The following is a 24,974-nucleotide window of genomic DNA, read 5'->3' as shown; positions in this document are numbered from 1 at the left end:
TTCGAGTTGATTTGTGCATACCAACTCATACAGGAGTTCTTTTTTATGCTTGGGTGAAGCAGAAACAACCACATAGTAATGCTTGGGAGGGAATGTTGTGCTAATTATTCTTACACTGTAGATTTGAAAATTTGAAAAACAAAGACTAACTTGGCATCCAAACTTGAGAAAAACTCCAAGAGGAGCAGACAAGCGGGGAGGGAGATCTGGAACACTCAGATCATTTTTTTCTCTCACTATTTTTCTTCCCTCCATCTCCGTGTTTGTTGAAAACTTGGGCTGGGTTCTGTGTGCTTTTTCCCCATTAAGTAGACAATTTTTACTCCAGAACCTGCGAGATTTTGGTTCTCAAAAATAGGGTTTTCAGTTTCCTCTTGACTAGCTTGTATTTATGGTTTCTCTGCTTTTTAGATTTGGGTTCTTTCTTACCTCTCCTCCTCTGTTTACTTCTTCGAATTTCAACTTGAATTTTCATTTTGTTTTAACAAAGAAGTAAACCCAGACAACAATTTAAAAAGAAAAATTTTCTGCTTCAGCTTCTCTATTTGGAAGCCCTCTACGAGTTCTATTCCAACTCTTGAGTTCCACCACAATCACCACCATCATAAATCTCTGGGTTTCCATCTTTATAAAAAGCCAAATTCTGAAAAAATACTTGAATTTTGAAACAACTGGGTTTGAGCATTGACAGCTTCCTTGAATTCCAAATGGTATTTTGCTGTGCTTGGTAAAGCTACAGATTTCTGTTGTATTTTTCAACACAGAATTTCCCGATCTCTTGAATCTCGTTTTTCATATCTTGAACTCTGTTCCTTCCTCCTACTATACCACCATACCCCTTTACAAGATTCTAAGAAAAAGAGAAACACAAAATGATCGCTAATAACAGAGAAAACCCAAGAAAGGCAGAGGAAGAAGATCTGTAAATCAAACACGAATCATCTGCACTTGGAGAGAGATTATTTGGAGATTATTTGTCTATTTTACCATTTGTGTTAAGGGAGTTAATTGCTATTGCAGACGTGCAAGTGGTGGTGGCTATGGTGTCGGTGGTGAGTTGCTTTCACCAGAGCTGAAGAGGAAGAAGGCAGAAACGGGTTAGGGTTGAGCAATTCAGAGATCGAATGATCTTGACCATAAAATTAGAATAAAACACATGTTCACCTTCCAACGGTTAACTGGAGGAAACTGCAAACTGTCAGAACAGGAGCAAATAAAAATCCTGAGATCCAGCAGCTTCAACTCGCTGAAACTCTTATCTCAAATTAAAGCAGAAATAACCTATCATCCAAACAAAAGTTGGAAATGACAGCTTTTCTTTGGAATCAGAAAAACCAGGCCCCACCCATCTAGACAGTACCTGCAGTTTTTTTTTTGGGTGGAAGGAGATTTTATTCAACAGAAACAAGTGGGGATGCAACAAAGCCTGGCTCAAGAGCAAGTAAGTCTTGCAGCCAGGGGGAGATCACAGGCCTAGTACCTGCAGTTTTGGTTGCTGTAAATGAAACGCAGAGGAACAAAATGACAAATACATATATATATATACAGGCATCAGAAAACAGAGTGAAAGGAAATTTCAAAAAGAAAGAGAAAATACAGAAACACAATTTGGAACAAATCACGCCAAGCAGGGCGATCATCTAATTCATGGTCTCCTTCCTCCCCCTCCCCCCACCCAAAAAAAAAAAAACCCCTTTTTTCCTGACCCACCGTGGTCCCCTCCCCCCTCCCCCCAAACATCCTAATCGACAATTTACATAACCTACTGGAGGGTTGAAGGTCTGGATAATTTTCTGTACTCCACCATTTCACTCTGGTATCTCTCCTTGTCCTTCAGTCCTTTCTCCTGATAAACCTGCAGAGCAGCAACAGAAAGTGATAAGAATTCATCATATTCATAAACCAGCACAAGAAATATAACATACATACAAACAAGGCCTCTGTTTTCAGTTTCTTCAGCAATGATATCCAATGGAAGATTACAATAAAATTTAACGAGATATTATGTCCCCAACATGGTTAATAGTGTAACTAAAACTCACCTTAAGAAAAGTCAAACAGAAGGTAAATATAAAATGCGACTTCAGTCTAATTCTTCAAACAAAGAAAAATCTTTATCAGGATTTTCTATGTTTCATCAGCAATCTATATCTCGCAAAAAAGTACACAATTGTTTTTGCCACAGCTTTTGGGTTTGGAAAGCTATCCACAAAATTCATTGGACTAATTATGTTTTGGTGTGGATGTGTGGCAAATCAATAGGCATTCATGGCATCTGAGGAGTCTCTGCATTCTGGAGTCCTAATGCCATTATTTGCCATCCATAGGAACCTCCAGGGTCACTAATAATGGTAATTTGTTGGAGCTTTTCTCCACCATTATTTGCCCAAGACCAGGCTTGCAATCAAATTTGCCAAAATACCCCCATCTCCTTGGACCATTAAAGTATACAGAATACAACTGAAAATTAAAAATAAGTCCAACCATATATAACTAAATATGTGTTTCAACTAGGCATCTTAAATATGCCCAATCTCATGACTACCCATGAATTTGATATATATTCTTAAAATTTGATTGCTGATCTAAGGAATTAGAAGGGTTGGTTTTGTGGGGGAAGGGGGGGGGGTTGGGTGTTAAAGATCTAATCAAATCACGCAAAGAACCTGAAATTGCTACTTCTATTCCTTTTCTGGGTAAATTCTTCATTGATTTATTCCAGCTAACCCCCATTTAGTTAAATAAGGTTATGTTGTTGTTGTGTTTGATTTATTCTCTCAAGAAAAAACTGATAAGAGTTCCAATTTGTGTTTGATTTAAAGCTTAAAGGAAAATCCTATAGCACCGTTGTTCGACCAACTATGATGTACGGTGCAGAATGTTGGGCTGTTAAAAAAAATAATATAGATAAACTCAGTGTAGTAGAAATGAGAATGCTAAGATGGATGAGTGGCAAAACTAGGAAGGATAAGATAAGAAATGATCATATTAGAGTTGGTTTGGGAGTTGCTCCCATAAGTTATATGCTTTGGAAAAATCATTTGATGTGGCACGGCCATGTTCAACGGAGACCTATAAATGCCCCAATATGGAAAAGTGATATAATCCAGATTGAAGGAACTAGAAGAGCTAGGGGTACCTAAGATAACCTTAATAGAAGTGGAGAAAAAGAATATGCATGGATTAGGCCTCGTATCTAGCATGGCCTCAAACATAATTGATTGAAGGCAAGAATCCATTGGGACAAGGCTTATTGTTGTTGTTGTTGTTGTTGTAGTATTTGCTCATTGCCGACTATTTTATCCTACAACGTGAATATACACTGATATTCCATGATTTTTTACATCCACAAGTTATAGTTAAACAATACGGTTGTTCCAATATTGTACAATATGAGATGCTGAAACGGTAACATGATAAACACTTAAACAGTGGGCAAAACCCAACTCAGAAAGCATAGACATGAATATCCTGAAATACAAAAGCTAAGAAGGAAAAAATGAAACCCTAACTGACATAGACTTAAGCTCTGGTCCTCCAGTAAGGATCTTATTGCCACAGTCCCCACTAACATGTCCAACTCTCTCAACAACCATAATGCCATACACAAAAGGCAAACAAAGTTAAAACCTGAATAGGTGCCAAGAATCTGTCCCCAGCTTCACTTTTGGGTATTTTACAACATGGACTGTCGGAATTTTCTGTCTCCTCAGAAAAATGGGCCGCAATATCATGATCATTACACACAAAGAATAAATAAGTGAATCAACCAAGTGTTGGAACAAGCCAAGGCCAAAGTTAAACTCAATAATGCTACCCTGTTCTTTGACAAACTTACTAAAGAGAAATTTAGGATATTCAAAAATAAATCAGAGTACTGATGAAGGCAAATTATTACTGAAAGTTAGCAAACATTGATAGGAGAGAATTAATGCAGTATGGAAACAAATTATGCGCAAGAAGGATTAAATTTATAATTCATAATCTACAAGTTGTGTTAACATTTCATTTCTTAACACTATAATTGCATGCACAAACCAGAAGAATCATGCTTTTAATCCATTGGAAAATATATTTGAAACTCAAAACGAGCAAATTATAAAACAATTAAATTATTACATACATTAGTTTGATTCTTTAGGTTAAGGATGAGTTCAGGTGCTACCATACAACCATGATAAAAAGTGAATCAGGAGTGTGAAAAATTTTACATTGAAGAATATTTCCTGCGCTAGTCATGGAAGGCACCTCAGCACGCCCTTCTTGTGTGAAACTCCATATCACATTAACACTCTAAAAGATAATAATATATAACAACTTAAGTAATGTAATAATCTAATGGGATTCATAATCAAATAATGAAAACACTTAGTATACAACAATACTTGAAAGTGTAAACAATTGATTTTATCTAGCAAACACTAGGTATACCTTCTTAGTTGTCAGGTACCCTGAGCAACCACAAGAACCTAGGAACTCTTTAAATAACCTGGTTGAACAAGGTCCCATTAACCTAGGTCTTTGTTGACACTTTTGTGCTCCCCTAGTTGACCAAGAGAATGTCTTTGTCACATTTTGTACAAATTTTGAACCCAACATGAGGTGGCTCTTCAATGGATTCTGACTATTGCTGAGCCACTTACACCTTAGGGCTCATAGGCTGCTTCAAGGATGAAGCAATCTACACCTCCTTATAGTACGCATTTTTTTTATAATTAAATAGTCATGTATATGGATAGGTTCAAATCTATAAGGATTGGATTAGAAATCAAAGGATGAAGAGATAAACATCCATGAGCATACCTGTTTTTCATCTTCAGTGAGTTTGCTCCATAGGTGCCCAATCTTCTTACTGATGACTTTCTCTTCCCCCAGATGTGATGGTTTCAGTCTAGCATAATGCTCAGAAAAAAAGAAATTGTAACCACTCCTGTTTATTTTAGGGCGAGAAGGATCCTTCAATGCTATTTGAGATCTTTTACGGTTCTGACGACCATTCGTGGTTGAAGTAATAGAGCTCCCTGGCACCTGTAACTCATCAGGGACATGATAGAGAACTCCTCTCAACTTATCAGAACCAAAGCTAACAGTCACTAGATATCCATTATCAAATTTTCCATCAATTACTCCAGAAACTGGACAGCCAACGTCAAGTTGAGGACTTCCTGCATATAACAGTAACAACAAGCTTTAAGAGTTACAGATATCATTGTAGCATACAGGGGAAGAGAAGAACCTAAGAAGAATCATGGTTAACTAATACATAAAGTGGTTGAAAAGCAATTTGAAAATTCAGATTATGGATCTTAGATGATACAAGTAAGCCCACTAATAGAATCTGCCATCGGATATGAGGTAAAGATAGCAATTGCATTGTTAAGGGAAAAGAGAGGAGATTGATCTCCTTAGGAGGAAGAAGAGAACAGAAACTAGATATCAGGTATGGGATACAAATACCTGTGTACTGCTCAACAGCACCAAAACTATTTAAAACTCCCTGATTTACAAAAGAAAAGGGCATACCTAGTGCACAAGGCTCCCTCCACTACGGCATCATAGGAGGGTCATAGTGCATGCAGGGTCTGGGGAAGGTCATAAGTTATAACTCACAATGTAGACAGCCTTAGCCTTGGCAAGGGTGCATTGCATATATAAAAATCTTCTAAATTTCCTAAATTGACTACAAAAGGAATCCCAATCAAACTCACATCGTAAAGCAGATAAACTCGAAACAGAATCAAGTCTAGGTATCAAGTCTTCTAACCTAACTCAAAAGACTTCACTAAAGTATTAATCCCATTTACTAACTTTATACACACTCAAAAGGCTTGTACATGAATGCCATTATAGCAACCCAACCCCTAATATGAGAACACCAGGTTCGATTTTAGTTCATTGGTCCACCAACAAAACCTTACAAGTCTTTGTTGACACCTTTGTGTTCCCCAAGTTTACCAAGAGACCGTCTTTGACACATTCCGTGAAATTGTGATCTGTTGCAGATTTTGATTAATGGTTTCACTGTGCAGGTTGCCAAATTAGTTCCAAAAAGTTGAAAAAACACATACAAATGGTTGAGTGGCTTTGTGGTGTAACCATGGTAGGAAAAATCAGCGAAAAAGCCATTTTGGAAGGTAGTGATACAAAATGGGACTTCGATACGAACTTTACAATATATCAGTAAAAAATCAGTGAGAAATTGCCAATTCTTCAATTTCTCGCCAGTTCTTCGGTGATTTTGTCTTCTTTTTTTTTTCTTTTTTTTCAAACTATTTTTTGGCAATTTTTTGTCATTTATATACGAAATTAGGGCGAAAGGTAAGGTTGATTGACTGAAACACATAAAGTGAGGTAAATTGATTGCAAATTTGAAATGCATAATTAGAAATCAAATTGTAAATGTAAGGTTGACTGAAATTATAATTGGAAAGAAAGATGACATTGAAATTATAAAGTAAGGTTGACTAAATTATAATTTGAAATGCATAATTAGAAACCGATAAGTTTGCTTGAAATTATTATTGGAAATCAAATTATAAGGATTAGGTAGATTGAAATTATAATTGGAAACAAAGATGTAATTGAAATTATAAAGTAAGGTTTGACTAAAGCTATAAATTTATAATTAGAAATCAAATCATAAGGTAATATTTGTATCTCCTTCTAATATAATTACTATTTATAAATAAAAATATTATAATCAAATCAAAAGCCAAATCTCGCCGAAATCTAGGCGAGATTTTGCTGATTCACTGGTTTCGGCAACCAGAGAGGCGAAATCTCATCTCGCACCTTGGGTGTATAACCCATCTATAGGGTTAACGATTCTTTTACATATTGCCCTAGAGTTGAGGGTTAGCCCAGAATCTTCTCTACTGAACCAGCAAATAATTAACAAAAAACCTAATGGGTGATTTTATGATAACTGGAAACCTAAGGGATTGTATGGGTATGCAGTGGGACATCAAAGGTTTAACGAAAAATCTAATACGATGATCCAAGGTAACAGGAATAAGACATTTGTGAGATATTAGGGCTTTAACAAATTCCCAAGGGATAAATTGTGATACATAAACTCAATATGGGTTGTAACAAAGAAGCATGAGTGTGTTTGGTGATACCTAGTATTCCCTAAGGTGATCAAGAAAGCCTGCAGTTGGGTATAGGAGGCTTTATGAGAGATCGGAGGTTTCTAGGGTTTCATGGACATTCTTGGATCATTTCTTTCTTTTCTTTTCTTCTCTTTTTCTTAGACTCGCCGCAAGTCAGAGAAAGGGAAAGAGGGGGGTCGAGAGAGAAAGAAGGGGGAGAGGGGGTGTCGCAAGGGTTGGGGGTGGTCGGCCAGGATACAGGAGGTGGGGGAAGGTTCCTAAGGGCTGCAATGGGAGGGGAGGCAGTTTCCTAGGTCTGCGATGGGAGGGAAATGGAGGGGGAGGGCTGTGATGGAGATTGGAGGCAAGGGAAGGGATGGGGGACCACTGGACTTACTTGGAAAGGCTGCTGTAGATGACGAACTGCTGCTGGAACTTGAAAGTAAACCGCTAAATTTGAAGAAAGAACCCTTGAATCCTGCCCTAGCCCTCCCAAGAAAACCACAACTTATTTCCCACAATGGTCTTAATTCTCTATTCAATTCAGTCTAATTTTACGATGAGGGGAGTGGCTTATTTATAGCCATACATAAAGAAAGAAGGAATTAGACTCTTAAGTGGGAAATAGAAATAGACTCAACTAGGGTTTCCTTTGTAGACTAGGATCCCCCTTACACTTAAGTAAATAACAACCGCCCAGTTTACGGATTTTAACTCATACTAAGGGACCAAATAATCCACAAGGAGTCTTTATTTAAAATAGTTACCCATTGTTACTAGAACTTACTTGACTGGCTCAAACAGGGAATTAAAAATAAAATTGGACTCCAAAAAATAAAACAAAAATTCTGGGAATAAGCTAATAAACTAATTAGGAAGAGGAAATGACCAAACTGCCCCTACAGGGGTTCGGTCAGCCCTAATTGCGCCATCTTGGTTGGGCCTTGAGGCCCAAACTAGGGTTTTGGCCAGGGGAAGATTTTGTATACAGATCACTTTGAAACCTAGCTTCCAAGTCTATGGATATGTTGTACACCCATGTTAAATACATAAATAAATAAATAAATATATAAATAAATATATATATATATATATATACACAACAAACACACACACACATACACACAGTACGAGAGTATATGATTGAAATATCTAAAATATGCTTTCGGAATGAATAAACATAAAATTAGAAACCATTTCAAAATTAGCAAATGTTTTTCACGTCTCATTACAAAAATACAAGAATGATTTGGCCAAAAATTACCAAAACTGAGGTTTTGTAGGAGGTTTGTTGAAACTAGAAAAACATAATGAATGATACAGCAACTAGGAATGTGGTAGAAATTTCATCTAAACTACAAATTTCAATCGAACAATGTATTTATACAAAGGGCTTCATCAAAACGATACTCAAAAATAGTCGAAATTTGGTTTTAAATGCTAATTATCAGTTAAAGCCACAATCCTTCACTATCACATGTTTCATTTTGACAGACTGTGAAGTGTGAAATAGAAAAATTTTAGTTGGCTTGGAATTTTGATTGGAACCTTGTACCATGCTTGTCCATAAGCCTCCATAGGGGATAAATGTCTATGCAACAACGTCAGGCAAAGAGAAAAAGGTAAGCTGCACATACAGCCAAGGCAGGGATCACAAGTGTGAAGCAAAATGATTGAGCAGTCACACAACATATACATAGACTCAGACTGATCGGACTAGAGAGAATAAAGAAAACTATTTCAAAAAAATGAAAAAGGAGAAGGAAAACATCTGCAGGAACTTGAGAATTTACCACAAAATGAAAAAGGATCAGTATAATATAAAGTATGGCCTTAAAATGGCAAACACAACAGTGTCTTTTTATGACTTTTCTTCTTTTCTTTTCTTTTCTTTTTTTTTTTTTTTTTTTTTTTTGGGGGGGGGTTTGTTTCGGGGTAAGCAAGGCACTGTAGGAATGAACAAAAGGACTAGGTTGGAAGCTGTGAGCAAAGGCATCAATCGTGGTTATAAAATTATAAAATAAATAAATAAAAGAACCGCACTAGGGTGAAAATTTGATTTACAAGATCCAAAAGGCATCATATTTAAAATGACCACAGACAACACTCATATCCTTTATTATGATTATTCTTTGGGGTTTGGTGGGGGGGGGGGGGAGAAAGTGAGCCACTGTAGGAAAGGAAAAACAACTAGGTTGGAAGCTGTGAGGAAAGGCATGAGAATCACGTTAAAAAAAAAAAAAAAAAAAAAAAAAGAGTAACACCCATGTTATGGTTAAATTTGTTGATTTACAAGATCCAAAAGACATCAAATTAAAATGACATCACAAGTCACATGTTATGGTGAAATTTTTTGATTTACAAGATCCAAAAGACATCAAATTAAAATGACATCACAAGTCAGAGAAGTATTGAAATGATATTATGATTTGCCATATAAAATGAAGGTTGGTTCCTATATAGAAGCTTTGGAACCACAAGGCATAAAGCCCTGAAAAAAACGGGACTCTCTCCACCAAGAATATATTTCCAAACCATTATCCACATCAGAAACATTCTCCAGAAGCAAAATAAGGAACGGAAAAAAGAAAAAAAGTTCAGAATATCTAACCTGCGGATTTATTTACAGTGACTCCATTTTCTTGAGAAGGTGGGACAATCGCTTGAACCTCTAAGGTTGCTGGCGAACAGGCAGGGCTCTTAGCCACAGAAACTATGTAACAGAACATATGAAAGGGATCATTCAGAAATTAAAAAAGAAAAGGTCACATAAGGCACAATTAAATGACTATAGATCATAGTTGTCATGGCATCTAGGCAACTGCATCAGAGGGGGAAAATCAAGGTGACACCAACAAGATGCCTTCCAGCAACAGCCACCTGAATGCCTAGGTAATGACAACTATGCTTAGGACAGCCTGAAAAGGCTGTAGAAGTAGGCTAAAAGATACCAGCCATTGAAGTCGATGCACCATGTCGGTGGAAGTAATACACTTGCTCATAGTGATGAAGCAAGGACATATAGTACTTTCGCAATACAAATGAAGCATTGGTAATTGTTGCTGGGAAACTGAATACAGCAATGACATCCCTCCATTTCCGGTCCCTAATAACCTATAATCAAATCCAAGAGAGATGTGAACTTGTCATTGTGATTGCATGCAAGAATATCAGGAAAATGTCAATGGCCTAAAAGGATAAACTAAAAGGCTGCTGTACTCCGCCCCTCCAAAAAAAAGGGAAAACCACACACAAATCAACAATAGAAACTGTTTCTAAATTTGTGAACCCAAAAAAAAATAAAATCTACATTTGTCAAAAAAGAATAAAAGAAACTTAAAGAGGGAATTGGGATACTAAATATGAAATGTAGCTAACAGAAAGGAGTAAAGAAAAAAGACATTATTTGCCAAAAATAACATAGATTCCTAAAATCATACTAGATCCAACTCCCCCCCCCCCCCCAAAAAAAAAAAAAAACTCATACAACAAACCGTTCTCATTCTAGGTTCCAAAATAGGTTCAACCTCTGCTCCCTTACGATGAACTCCTCCTCCTTCTAGGTTCCAAAACAGGTTCAGCGTCTGCTCCCTCTGAATGAACTCCTCCTTCTCCTCTCCTTTTCAGTAACCCCCGTCCTTCCCCTGCAACCACAGCCCTGGCATGTGGCAGACCCTTTCACTTTTTCACCTCCTCTCCTTCTGCCCCCGCCCCCCGAGACCAATTTTTCTTCTCCTTTTGTTTCCCTAAATCTCATGCAGACCCACTCAGAGGGCGCCCGGCGCAATGGGGATCTCTCCATTGTCCTTTGTTTAACTCCTAATATTAATCTCATGCAGGACCCACTCAACCATGTCTCCTCACCCTCCCATGAGCTTTCCTCCCCTAACCTCTTGCTCCCCTTTGTTTCACTTGGACACAGAAACTGTCTCACCCTTATCCAACCCTCTTTCTGGGCTGGCCCAACCCTAAAAACTCCAGCACCCATCCCTTCCTCTAGAAATTGATGTAAGCAGGAATCTTCCCACCAGCCCCAAATTGGGCCCAAAGCCCAAGCCTACCTGGCACAGCTACTAGTCTGGCTGAACCCTACCAAGGGTACCTTGATCATTTGCCAACCTCTTTTGATTGTTATTTTCGTCTAGAAAATTTTATTTTATTTTTGTGGGACAAAATCTGATTTTACTTCTTTAATTGAGTTAGTAATTTGAGTTCTAATTAGAAAGGAGACCCAAATATTATCTATCTAATGGTAAGATTCTTTATGGATAAGGTTTCTTTTATTCGTAGTTATTATTTAATTCAGTTGTTAAGTCTAGTCAGGTTTTCTTACTCGAGTCCAAGTCTTTTTTCTCCAATTGTAAGGTTATATAGAGTCCCACTCTAGTCTACTGTAAAGACACGTTTAATTGAATAAGAAAATTGAGAATCGTGAGGGAAATCAAGTTGTGGCTTTCTTGGGAGGGCCATGGTGGATTAAGAAGGTCTTCCTCATCAACTCTAGCAAGCTTCTTCAATTTCCAGCACTGATTCAACAATTCCAGCACCTTCACAAGTACAGCCCCCCCCCCCCACCCCTTCCCCACCTACGATTTCCGTCCTCTCCACTCGCAAGTCCTCCCTAGCCCCTCCATTACCATCGCACCCTTCCCCCAGCCGGGCCCTCCTTTTTCTTTAATTTTCCCCCTTTTTTGTCTTCCCTGAAATCTTGGGGCAGAACTGAAACAGAAAAGAAAGAAGAAAGAAGAAGACAGAAAAGAAGAAAAAAAGAAGAGAAAGACCATGGATCTTGAAGAATTCCAAGATCCAATCAAGAAACCTACACCCTCTTTGCCACGAGATTCCCCTACCCCTTCCCTCCCAACTGCAAGTCTCAACCTCTCCCTCCCTTTACTGCAGAATCCCTATCCCTCCCACCCTTACCCAATATACTTCCCATTCCTTCCCCTAGCTACATACCAAAGATCCCAGCCATTTTCAACCCATGCCATCTTAATTTGTCAAAACCCTAAATTGTCTCAAACCCCTACCAAGACCAATTTAAACAATATATATCTTATCTCCCTTCACCAAATCTATTCCCAACTGTATTTGTTAAAACCCCAATCTTCCCAAGATCAACCCAAATCATCCCAAATCCATCGAAGACCATCCATAAGATATCCATCAATTCCATAATCCACCCAAACATACCCAAACCATCCATACCAAACAAAACCATATTATTAAGCCTTAATTTGTGCTGGTTCTAATTAAAGAAAATCCTAGAAGAGTAACCCAGATCTTTGGGTTACATCAAGTATGGCCTAGCTTCAAACACCCCACCCCCAATCCCTTCTTCTGGGCCTGGCCCAGCCCATAATACCCTTATGATGTAGCCTCACTGGGATGAGGGCCAATAAACAAAGATCCCTGATGAATACAAATCAGTTTAGGGATACAAACCCTATGGCTAAAGGATTCTAGGCTGTTTAGGTATTTTGGGTTTGCAGGGTGGATGGAGAGGGTTCGAATGAGGTTTCTAAGTATACGCCTTTGAACAAATATCTAAGTCTTACTGTTTTCATCAGCTTCATACCTATCAGACATAGGGTTGACATACCTAATTCCCTCGTGTGACCATTCCTCTTTCTTCTTTGTACCCTCTTGTGGAACTCCTGTATTGGCTTCTCTTTTAGCATCTTCCCTATTCCTGTGATTCCCACTAGTTTCTCCACAAGGGGGAATAAACATCTAGGGAGTTAACCCGTGGAGGTGGAGGTAACTCTTCTTCTCAGTGAGGCTGCTCTAGTTGAACCATCCTAGCTGCCAAATTTTGTACTTGGGCTGAAACATCTGCTAGGGTTTTCGGCATGTTCTCTAAAACCCTGGCTATTGCTGATTCATCCATGGCTCTGATACCACTCTGATGTAGCCTCACTGGGATGCAGGCCAATAAACCAAGATCCTTGATGATCAGCAGTCACTTTAGGGGTATAAACCTTGCAGCTAAGGTATTCTAGGGTGTATAGGGGTTTTAGTGTTTGCAAGGTGGATGGACAGGGTACAAATGAGGGTTATAGGTTTAGGGGCATCTAAACAAAAGTCTGAACCTTATTCTTTTCAATTTCAGATTCAAGTTCCTAGATTTCAGGGTTCAGAAATTTGGGGTTTTGAGATGTTAACTAGGGCATGGATTGAGGCCGACTGTCAATGGGAGCAGAAGGATTGCAGATATAGCAGGATGGGAAATTTGGAGGGGATTGGGAGATATGTAATTTAGGGTTTTGGGGAAGAAGTAGAAGGTCTGAACGGGGTATGCGGGGAAGGGGAAAACAGTAGGTGCGCGGTTGGGTTTTTTTTTTTTTTTTTTTTTTGGGGGGGGGGGGGGGGGGGGGAGGAGGTGAAGGGATGTTAAAGATTGTTACTTACCAGATTTAGAGGACTTGGGAAGGGGGATGGATTAACAAAGGCAGACCAGATGTGACGCCGAAGCAGAATTCCCTAAGAGCCACTCAATCCTTGATCTCTGCTGCAACAACTCTCTTCAATAATTTTATTCATCAAACTGTGTCTTGTTACAAGCATTGGCTGTATATCCATAGCCTCTATTAAGACTCCTAAGAGTACATAAAATTAAAACAGAATCCAAGTAGGACTCCTATTTAAAATAGGACGACTACTTAACTCAACCTGGACTGACTCAAAATAACAAATTAAAAAAAACAGATTAGGACTCCTAACAACCTCCTGATTATAAATAGGCCCAGCTGGGCTTGAGTGGGACTGCCAAAATACCCCTATAGCCGAGATATGCTTAATGCAGCTGGGCAGCAAGCCCAATTATTCTTGCAGGCCTTGGGGATCTTCTTGGGGTGGGTATGGTGATCTCCATCACCCTCCCTCCATGCCTATCCCTGATGGGCTTCCCATCGGGATATCTAATGATGTGAACTAGGATGTAGGGTCTGACTGGATGATGTAATGCACTAGACTTAGGCTCACTCCACGATCCTCTTCAATAGAACCAGCAGTCTTCCAGGGTTTAGAATACCCTACGATTGAAAGGAATGGATTAGTTATGGGGTTCTAGGGTTAGGAAAGGTCTGTGTTAGGTTCAGCTGGGGTTTTTAGCCTAGGGTTCATTGTACCAAGTCTGAAACCTTGCTGTAATTTTGATTTGAGAATTGAACTCAAATCCAGGGTTAGCGAGGATTCAGCCAAGCTTAGGATCTTAGGGCTTTAGGTTTTCAATCACTAAACCAAGCTGTGAGTTTCACATCTGCAATTGAGGTTAGGGTTTAGATAAGCTAGGTTCTGAAGGATTCTCGGATTAACTAGGAGGATTCTGGGGTTCGGCTAGGTTAACAATAGAATTATTGTTATTATTTTGCAATTTCCAAATTACTTCCAAAGAGTCATGGTTTTAAAAAGAGGTCTCCTAGTTGGATTGGGACTCAAGGTGGTTAGAGTCTTGAAGGGAAGTAGAGAAGGTAATCCTAAAAGGGCTTAGAGTTTGGTTGAGGGCTTTGGAAGCAATGACAGTTTTAGAGAAACAAGGGTTTGGGTTTCTAGAGGAAGAAGATGAATTGCAGAAAATTTCTAAACTAATGGAATGAAGGGTTAATGATGAAACTAAAAGTAGGAATAGGGCTTAGGGGAAGGTGCGATCGTACAAGGGAAAGGAGGGACTGATGGAGTTGGGGATCTAGGGTTTTAGAGGGGAGGGAGGCTGCTGCTACAGTAGGGAAGGAAAGAGGAATGGGGAAGGGCTGCCTGGGGCTTAGGAAGGTGGGAAGGGATACGGGAGGGGCTGGGTTAACTTGCTTGAAAGAGGGACTTGAAACTGCTATACTACTTGAAGTTAAGCTGCTGGAAATTGAAGAAAAGTGCAGGATAATCACTCTTTTAGATGTCGCAGGCTTCCCTTGAGGAAACCGACAACTCTTCTTGCCTCAAACTCTCAACAATGTTTATTAATTCCATTCAACTTGCTGATTACAGAGTATTAGGGATTATTTATAGCCTCTAAAGAGAAAACCCAATAGGACAACTTAAAAAACCAATTGGATTTTAACTTACAATCCAAAATAATTTAAACTTCTATCACTTTGGTTCACAAAAGGAACCTTCATAACTTATTCTACAGAGTTCCAATTTAAACTCTTAAGAGTAGATTTTGGTTCCTTGCAGTGACTAGAACAACCCTGATGGACTCCTTCACAAACTAGGAATCCGGCCCTAATGAGGACTCTTATATAACTCGCAAAATAAGGACTCAATTACATAAATAAAAGTAAATCTATGGTCCCACAAACATAATAATGAAACCCCAAGTTGACTCAACTGAAAAGTGCAGAATTACCAAAGTACCACTATACTTGGACAAATTTGCCTGGATTGCTGGTAGGGCCATACGATTCTGGTAAGCCCCTTGGGCCCTCATTACGTGGTCTTGGATCTGGTTTACATCATCTAACTTCCTTCAGAGTTTGGCCAACCTTTTCTCCACTGCTTGCCCCCCTCAACTGTCCTACCGTGCATCATACTCCCCCGTCGCACACTCCTTCCCCTCCAATTGTTATTTAGGAACTTCAGCTCCTTTTGACTTTCCTTTGGAGGTGGCATGTGCTGGGCTCTCAATCCAGGCAGCCCATGGAGATTTAGAAGAAACTGGTCTCATGCATGTTAATGATGGCTTTGAGGGAGCTCCCAAGACCAAAGCTTCAACTCCCTCGTAGACCTCTGATAGAGATGGCTGAAGGAGAAGCACTCTGTAACACTAAGGGGTGCTACCATTGTTAATAAAGACTTTATTGTAAATTTCAAGTCTTTGAGAAAGAAGAATAGAGAGAAAAAAATTAAGTTTCACTTCAGTCTTGCTAAGCAATGGTCCATTGGCTTGGGTTGTTTATCCCTTTTTTATCTTGTAATTTTTAACTTTCTTTCCTTTTAGCTTGCTATAAGGCTTGGAACCATCTGTTGGCTTTGCCTAGGCTTCGCACTTCAGTTCATCTTTGTTCTTTCTCGTCCCCCTCCCCCGGCTTCTCGCCTTTGGTTAATGGATTTTTTATTCATCCATATTTAAAATGTAATGCACCTAGCACCATGCACTAGATGAATCCATATGTCGTCTAATTTGTCAACTTCACCATGCCTTTGCATGTAAAGGAGGGAAATGCAGCCAAAAGGAACATACGATTAAACCAAGGTGGCAACAACAGTAAAACCAAATCCCAATTTACTTCCTAGCCATGAAGCTGAAGTACTAGAACTTGAAAGATAAATGTTCACATGACATCTGAGCTTTCAATTTGGACAACCATAAAACAATTGTGCATAGCTAGCATGTAAATGTCGAGAACCGCAAGCCAACCCTAAGAGTAGGAAGGATAGACCAATCGATATGCACATATTTAGGAGAAGCAATGTTAGGGAACAAGAGAATGGAGACAGTTCAGTACATGTATGGCGAAGTCATTACAGAAGGAGCAAAATAGGAGAAATAGATTGAATTAATCAGGAAAGACACAAATTCTTCAACAAAAAGTGAAACAAGAAAAAGATAGATAACAAGAAAGATTATTTATGAACTGATGGATGAAATGGTACAGAAAGAACAGAACATTGGAGAAGGATTTGTGTAGCCACAACACTAAGACAAGGTTTAGTTGAACCAAGTTGTATAATCTAAAATTCACTGCTTCATACCATGTACAATTATCCAGATTGTACAACCATGCAATACATTATATGAACTTCTCCTATGCCAATAAGAATTCAGAAAACTAAAGCTTTAACTTTATATTATGGAAACAGAGATCCTTGACCAAGGATTTAAATATAGAAGCAGAAATAATAACCACCCGTCCTGCCAGGTATCAGTCAAAATTTGAGCGGGATTGAACTACCCCATCCAGAAATGGCACGAGAAGTATAATAAACACATTTAAAGAAACACAATTACACATACCTTTTCAAGACCACCACGAGATGTTACCTCAACAAAAAGGCGGTGTAGATCCAGAGCCTTTCCTCCCATGGTAGGCACCCTGTCAAATAAGATTGTGAAATGAAGACTAAATTGGGAGCTTTCTCTGATTCCGTATAGGAAACAGATGTAACTACAAGACTGGGAAACTACTTCTATTAATTCTGCTGGCACACATTGCAATAACATTTTGGGAAGGTAACATCTCCTTGTTGCTAGGTTAAATAAGAATTTATAGTCTAAAAAATAGATTATGCCCATTGGTTTGAGTTTTGATTTCCAAGATTTTTCCACACAATTTCATACCTATAAGTATCATTGACTTACCTAACAAATTCCCCATGTGTAAAGCAGCAAATATGACAGAAGACTATACTATACTATACTGCTGAGAACCCAATTGATACAAATAAGGGCTGGTATTCTCCTTCCACAAGAAATACAGGGGTGGTATCATATGACAAGAATTATTTTTTGAAAGCACAAAATGGCTGTAGGAGATAAAATGAGATGAAAACTGAAGAAATTCATAGTCAACAGCAGCCAGATTCAATAACCACATAAAACCAGACATCCAAGGCTCACAAATCCCACATTCAACAGAAACCACCAAGGATACAAACAAAACAACCATATGGAAGCAATATCTCTATTGAAAGTGGAACAAGTGGTTATTAAAAAGTTGTTGTTTTTAATTCAGCTAAAAAGCAAAAAAATAAAAGGTTTTTGATTTCTCCATTCTTCAAAGAAGAATAGAAAGCACATTTTTTTAACAGAAATTTGGATAAATAAGCACAGGGCACACTGAGTCCGGATCGCCTCCCCCAACGGCTGTTGACCTTGAATTACAAGGGGGCATAGGGTTAGGGTGATGAAGTTTATTTTTTTTAAAATGTTTTATTATTTTTTACTTGTGGATCCCACATAATTTGTGGCTTTTAAACAGTCGGGAGAGCACACATCAGGGGAGATGATCGACACTCGGGCACACTAATGTGCATCCCATTCAGTAACATTGATATAAAGAAGCACAAAAGGAAAGTTAAAACAATAGGGTGACATTTCAGAAATTGTAATGAATCAGCAAATAAAATAGAGAACCATTAACCAATCAACTAATAAAAATTTCCAAATACCATATGCATAGATTTTAAGAATGAAAATACCTAGGAAAGTAACAAGTAGAAGCAAGATGAAGAACTAGCATCAAAGAACAAGGAAAAAAAGAGAGAGAGAGAGAGAGAGGAAAAATAGAACATCTCTGTCACCTTATATTTACATGGCTCAAACAGAGAAAGTTGCAAAGATAATTAGATAGCTCAATCAGAAAATCTGGAAGCTCAAAGAAGTCAAAAGTTAAAAACCCATATTCAGAAAGTCCCCAGTTTCTTCTTCATATAGTTTAATCTTACACTACAAACCACGAGTTAAACAACCCACATTCCGATCTAGCTAAGTCGGATGTCAAGAACTGAAGTATAAACATCAACCGTGAGAAAAAGGAAAAAAAAAACTCCCAGCCCTCCAACAACCCATACCCAAAAAAAATCAAAAACAAAAAAGAAAAACAAATTAGAAGCAATCAGCAACTTGGTGGACATTTAAAATTGAAGAAACCCTCCCACAACGAGACGATAATAACAAACTTCAGATATAAGAAAATAAAAATAAAAATAAAAATAAAAAGAGGGGAAAGAAGAAAAAAAAACTCACATAAACTTGGTGCCCATGAATCTGTGAAGATCCTGCAGTGTTTGCGTGAACAGCTCTGGATTCTGAACGACTTCTTCATATTGAGCAGCCGGAGGAGGATAGGGTTTTGGTGGGTCTGAATCTGCGGCCTTGGTGGTACCGTTTGATGATGATATTGGCAATGGAAGAACCCTACTTGTGGTAGTAGAAGTCGTCGGCATCGTAGTAGGTTTTGTAGTGGCTATTCCACTACTATTGCCCGTACTTGTTGCTGCATTTGCCGTTAATGTTGGCTCGCTAGTGGAAGTAGACGACATTTTAGTCGAAACCGTCTCAAAGGTAAAGTCAGTCCACAAAAAAGGAAAAAGGGAAAGTGACTCGGTAAGAATTGTTAGATCAAAAACCCAACCAACCATAAACTAACCACCACTTTGAAATAAATCTGGGGGAGATTGAAACTTATCAGATTCATATATCCTCCTCACCTCATTATTCCCACTGTGTTTAGCGTGATGGTGCTTCTATAAATCTGTGCTTTCCTTAATTTATTTCTGTGGTTAGAGCATAAACCTCCACTCTCACAAGCCAATGCCAAAGATGAAAGACAACAAAGCCAATAGATTGACAGCGAGGGAGACAAAATATATTGCCTTCATAATTGTTATATCTAGATTCCAGGCTTAGAAGACACCCCAATAGTCTTTTTCGGTAAAAAATAATGAATGGTCCCTAGAACCTACAGGGCCTTTTGCACTCTTATGCAAGTTTAGATCCTTTACTTCTTAGGGTTCCATTACACATTATGTGGGGACCCACAGAGGCTTATTGGGTCTTATCACTAATTTATTTTATCAGAATTCAAAGATGGGTCTCCTTCTTAATAGTAAAACTATGAATCCATGCTCCCTGCTCCCCCATGGTTTCCTGACCACAAAAATCAGTGAGTCCCACTGGTGGAAAAAAAAATTTTATTTTTTCTAAAAAGTGTTTTTCACCGTAGGGCCCACTGATGTTTGTGGTCAGGAAGCGTCAGGGGAGCACTTGTGCTCCCCCGTCGGGATCGCTGATCCGAACTCTAAAACTATGAGGGTAACACAAACTTCTATCTGTCATATCAAGATTCGCCTGATGCTTGCGTAATGCTCATGCGTCACACCCAGTCACCCTAATTTTGTTATTAGGTGTTCATTTTGAATTAAATTTTAGGAAAAATAAGGCTTTTACTAGAGAGTTGAAGTGAATTGAAAAGTATAAGAAATCTAGTCAAGAGTTGTATAGAGTCTATAGACTAAAATTGTATGAAAATAATAAGAGTAGACCATAAATCATCCAAGCCAAGTAAGATTCAGATATTTTTACCACAAGTTTGACAAACTCATTCAGTTTGATTGCTTTATGTAGATTTGATAAGTATGAAAAACAACACAAGCGAACCGAGTTGACCTTGAGTGAACCGTTTGATTGAGTAGTTGATAGACCAAAGGATGGACCCTGATTAGGCCGGTTCACTTAATCAAGCCAGATGCATAAATAAAGGAGCCGAATAAGGGAATTCTAAGGTTCGATAGGCACAAAGAGGATCCTACATGTAAGGAAAGTCCCATCCTGAGGAAGTCGGGATCCCAGTATAGGAAGAACTCTTACTTGAATAAAAAGACCGGAACTAGATAGAACGACCCAAATTAAAACCTAGATCTAATGACCCCAAATGAAGCATGCCCACACCATCCGACAATCATTCTCCAACATGTGACATCTATAAATACCTAACCACCAAGGTCGCCCAAGATTAATAGTCCTTATACCTAAATGGTACTTGGTGCTTAAATTTTATAGACATGTTTATATCACCATTGCAAAGTTTGACAAGGGAAGGATTGGAAAGAATGATGAAGGACTCACATCACAAATTCACATGCTTAGGGGTCTGGCTAAATGTGCATGTAAGCATACTTTGTTATGTATATATAACCAATCCAAACTGTAAATGAGACTTTTATCATGGTTCATAAATCTTGTAGAGGAACATCTACATTTACACTAGATTGTGTTCTCATTAGAAATAGAGGTGAGTGCATATATAGTCATATTCAGGTAAAGGTTTACGACCGGTTCGATAACCCATTAAAAAATAGTTTGTGGTCTTTCTTGCTTTGAGAAACAAAAGACAAAATGCCAAAAAGAAGAAAAAAAACCAAAAAAACAAAAACAAAAACAAAACAATATAAAACAAAAAAGGGGTCAAAAACCATTTGCTAAAACTATTTTGTTTGCATCGGGCTAGAATGATGTGTCCTGGCTGGTGTTGTTCAATGTTGAGATTGCACCAAGAGCCAAAGTCCCTATTGTTCAAACAAGTATGTGGATAATATTTTCACTTAGGCTGCGTGTTTGCATGTGGGGGGAAACTGTGGCGGGTGAGTGGGGGGAGGAAGATGGTTTTGGGAAAAACTCGGTGGGTGGGGGAAGGAAAGAGGGTTTTGGAAAAATGGGCCCTGTGGGGGGGGGGGGTGAGGTGGTGGGTCCCCTTTCTTTTCAACTTTCCACATAGATCAAATATGTGCGTTTAAAATGGCTCGGGGTGGCCAAGGTGAACAACACTTTTTGAAACAATTTTTTTCCACCATTGCCACCCCAAGGTTTTGTGGCGAAAGCCATCGACCACTTTGGGATCTCCGACGGGAAGAAGATCCAATTCCAGAATGATCTACATTGTTTTGTCCAATGTTGAGTTTGCCACCGGCCAAGGTGCAATCTCTATTGTTCAAACAAGGATGTGGATAATATTTTCACTTAAGTAAAAAGACCCAAAATTGAACCCAAATTGGACCAAGAACCACTCACATCAATTTAACACAAAAACCAACCACTCTCATTGTTGTGTGTGTGGTGGGTGAGAGAGAGAGATAATCAAAGGAACCCCAGTTGCTGCACCTCAATGCTCTATAGCTTATGTAACGGTAGGCTACTAGAATGCAACGATTGATCTCTAAGTCCATGTTGAACTCGTCATCTTCCAAGCACTCTCCATTGCTCCATTGTTGGTGGATCTCGCTATGATTCAACCTAATTGGTACTTGTTATTGGCATAGACTTACATACTTCAATCGCCATTGTTGATGTTGTTCTTCTCGGTTCAAGAGAAGCTCCTTAAGGTTAAAGTCCCCCTCCCCCTTTCTCTACTGCTACTTGTTCTTCTTCTCAAAGCCATCTCTTCAACAAAGGGACAAGTTCCAACCAATTTTAAGATAAAATTAAACGTCAAGATTCAACATTGTTTTAGTGTATGAACAATGAAATAAAATAAAGGAAAGAGTTTTTGAACCTTTCTGCTAGTGGCAAGCCTGTGAGAGAGGTTTTCAGATTTGTGTGTGAGAGATAATCCAAGTAGAAGTAGTGGAGGAGGAATGATTCTCGGTTTATGGATCTCTGGTTCTGTCCAACTGGGATTTAGTTTCAGTTATTTTCACTCAAGTGAATGGAATCTCCACATATTTATTTAAATGGTCAAGATTATTTAATGCCACCTAGTGGAATCCCAATGCTTGGTGACACATGTAGCACTAGCTAGTAAGCAACATTCTAACAAGATCCACTTTGGTTTTGGTGCCTTTTTCAACATAATTTGAAATTTATAAAAATTTTTGCTTTGAGAAATACTTTATCACAACAACAAATTGTTAGTTGAGTATGTTTTCTCATGGTCACGGAGATTGCCAATGCATTAGGGCTCCTTGGAGGTATCCATGGACATACCGCATTAACAACAAGGGTTGTAAATTGGAACATGCAAGGGATGGGGTACCCCTTGACCCATAGAGCTCTAAAAGAACCTAATCAAATCAGAGAAGCTTGACTTTATTTTCTTGATGGAAACTAGAAACTAGAAACAAGGAGAAGAACTGGAATAAATGGTTGAAATCTCTATAGGTGTCCTTGGCTTATCATGTTGAACCACACATTATAGAAAGGGGACTATCTTTACTCTAGCAGAAGCATATCTTTGTGAATGTCTTAGTGAATATACCTAGAATTATCGATATTTCAATAACAATCATGACGGAAGAGCTAATGTTTATGTCTTTTATATACGGTGACCATATACTGAGCAACTGGAATGCGTTGTGGAAATAGATTGCACACGTGGGAGATGACCGTAGAGGCCTGATGAACACATTTATGTGTGAAATCTTAGGGCATAAAGCATGCATTTTACACACTTAGAGTGGAGCTACCTTGGATTTTATGTTGTTTTTGCAGATTTTAGAACTTTTCAAGATTTAAGCAAATATTTGGAGTTTTTGGTATGAATTATGCAATTTTACACGTCAAGAAGTCTACTCAAATTCTCAAATGCGAAAATGGACCTGATCTGGAGCATGATGGGCTAGAGATGTGATTATGGGCCAACTTCGAAATATTTAAGAGATAAAGAAGGCAAATTTGATCTACGGCTGAGATTATAAATTATCAATTAAATCTACAGAGATATTATTGAGAGAGTCCACATGGAGAAAAGAGTCCTTGTATACTTCAATATCTTATTTCCTATTTGTGATTTGATTAAAATTATATTCAGATAAGGAAGAAGGAAAAATTCTGTTTTTGAATGTCTTTGTTCAATTTCGATCAAGCCCTTCATCGAACGGTCATCCGGTGTCCGATCGAGCTAGTTTTTGGAGGAGAGCTTCACGATTTCTTGATCCTCAAATCCAAAGGTGGAATTGTGCATTTGATCTCTCTAAGCCAATCCGATTAGTACGCCAAAACCCTAATTGGTTAAGTCAGATAGGAACTCCGAGTTTGATACAAATTCTGTCAAGATTCAAATCCCATGTAAACTCTATAAAAGGAGAGCATACTCCATCAAGGGAGAACGTGTTTTAGAGCTTAGTAGAAGCACTCTTTCTTTTCTCTTTAGTTTATTTAGGCTTTCTCTAGTTTTCTTTGATTGCTTTTGTGAGATTCTAATTTTTAGATTGAATGTTTAGATTTAATTCTTTTATATAATGCAAGTTCAAGTTTCAAGATTCGTTTTTCTTTGGGTCTAGCAATTGCAGATCATCTAGATCTAAATCTGGTTGTTAGGGTTGGTTGAGATTCGAATCGTTTGTTCAATTTTTTTTTTATTGTTTGAAATTCAAAGATGCAAGTAAGTAACATCCTTCAATAACCTTCTCTCCCCCTCCATTCTCGCTTCTATCTACCCCTCAATATTCTTGATTTAGGATTTATTTTCAGCATTTATTTATTGTTCTCCCTTCCCCTAGGTCCTAGGTCAAAGATGCCTACAGTCGTGCCTCTCTTTGGTTAAGGTTTCCCTTCTTTTTATTGCTCTGTTATTTACTTTCAGCATTTATTTATTGTTCTCCCTTCCCCTGGGTCATTGATCAGAGATGCCTACAGTCGTGCCTCTCTTTGGTTAAGGTTGCCTTTCTCCTTTTATTACTCTGTTATTTACTTTCAGCATTTATTTATTGTTCTCTCTTCCCCCTGGGTCCTTTATCAGAGATGCCTACAATCGTGCCTCTCTTTGGTTAAGGTTTCCCTTTCCTTTTATTACTTTGATTATTTCTTTTCTGCAATTTCTTTTTCTCTAATATCCATTCCCCCGACCGGTGGACTGTAAGCTACGGCAATGGGTCCACGGTCAAAGTCATTATAATTATATTCCCCTTCCCTAGATCCAGAGCTGACACTTGGATCACTTCCCTTTTATTTTTATTTATTTAGTATTCGCATTTTTTTCTGCATTTATTAATTATGCGTTGGTTATGTTTGCTTTATTTTTAATCTCAATTCGATCGCATAAGATGTATGGATTAGGATCGTTCGTTTAGTTTAATTACGTAATTAACAAATTTGAATCATTGCACTCTCGCATTATCATTAAGAAGTTAATTCTAAAGTGGCATATCTCCTTGAGATTGACCCGTTAGCTACACGATACCATGCGCTTGCATATCTAGATCTGGTTGCTAGGGTTGGTTGAGATCCGAATCGTTTGTTCAAGTTTTTTTTATTATTCGAGATTCAAAGAAGCAAGTAAGTAACATTTGTCAATAATCTTCTCTCCCCACCCCCTCCTTCCCACTTCTATCTACCCCTCCATATTCTTAACTTAGAATTTATTTTTTAGCACTTATTTATTGCTCTCCTTTCCCCCTGGGTCCTTGATGAAAGATGCTTACAGTCGTGCCTCTCTTTGATAAGGTTTTCAT

The 24,974-nt window shown here is 38.4% G+C and overlaps 1 protein-coding gene across 4 annotated transcripts; it reads right to left on the bottom strand.

Moving 5' to 3' along the window:
• Positions 1–1,734: 1,734 nt before the first annotated feature.
• Positions 1,735–19,374, bottom strand: LOC148999555 (high mobility group B protein 10-like). Of its 4 annotated transcripts, XM_089139453.1 has the most exons (8): positions 19,239–19,374; positions 18,775–19,050; positions 17,044–17,122; positions 10,043–10,205; positions 9,703–9,804; positions 4,804–5,165; positions 4,212–4,293; positions 1,735–1,855 (listed from the first exon to the last, which is right to left on the bottom strand). In XM_089139453.1, exons 1-8 carry the CDS (start codon positions 19,241–19,243, stop codon positions 1,809–1,811), a joined length of 1,116 nt encoding a protein of 371 aa, XP_088995579.1. In that variant the 5' UTR covers positions 19,244–19,374; the 3' UTR covers positions 1,735–1,808. The 4 variants fall into 4 exon arrangements, with proteins under 4 accessions (XP_088995579.1, XP_088995576.1, XP_088995577.1 ...); XM_089139450.1 differs by having other exon boundaries at positions 18,775–19,374; XM_089139451.1 differs by lacking the exon at positions 4,212–4,293 and having other exon boundaries at positions 18,775–19,374.
• Between the last annotated feature and the right edge of the window lie 5,600 nt (positions 19,375–24,974).

This window comes from Hakea prostrata, chromosome 11 (genome assembly GCF_041222555.1).
Source record: "Hakea prostrata isolate BN-2017 chromosome 11, UWA_Hpros_2, whole genome shotgun sequence".
Lineage (NCBI taxonomy): Eukaryota > Viridiplantae > Streptophyta > Magnoliopsida > Proteales > Proteaceae > Hakea > Hakea prostrata.
The sequence above is the reverse complement of the archived record's forward strand: the minus strand, read 5'-3'. Positions and strand labels throughout refer to the sequence as shown.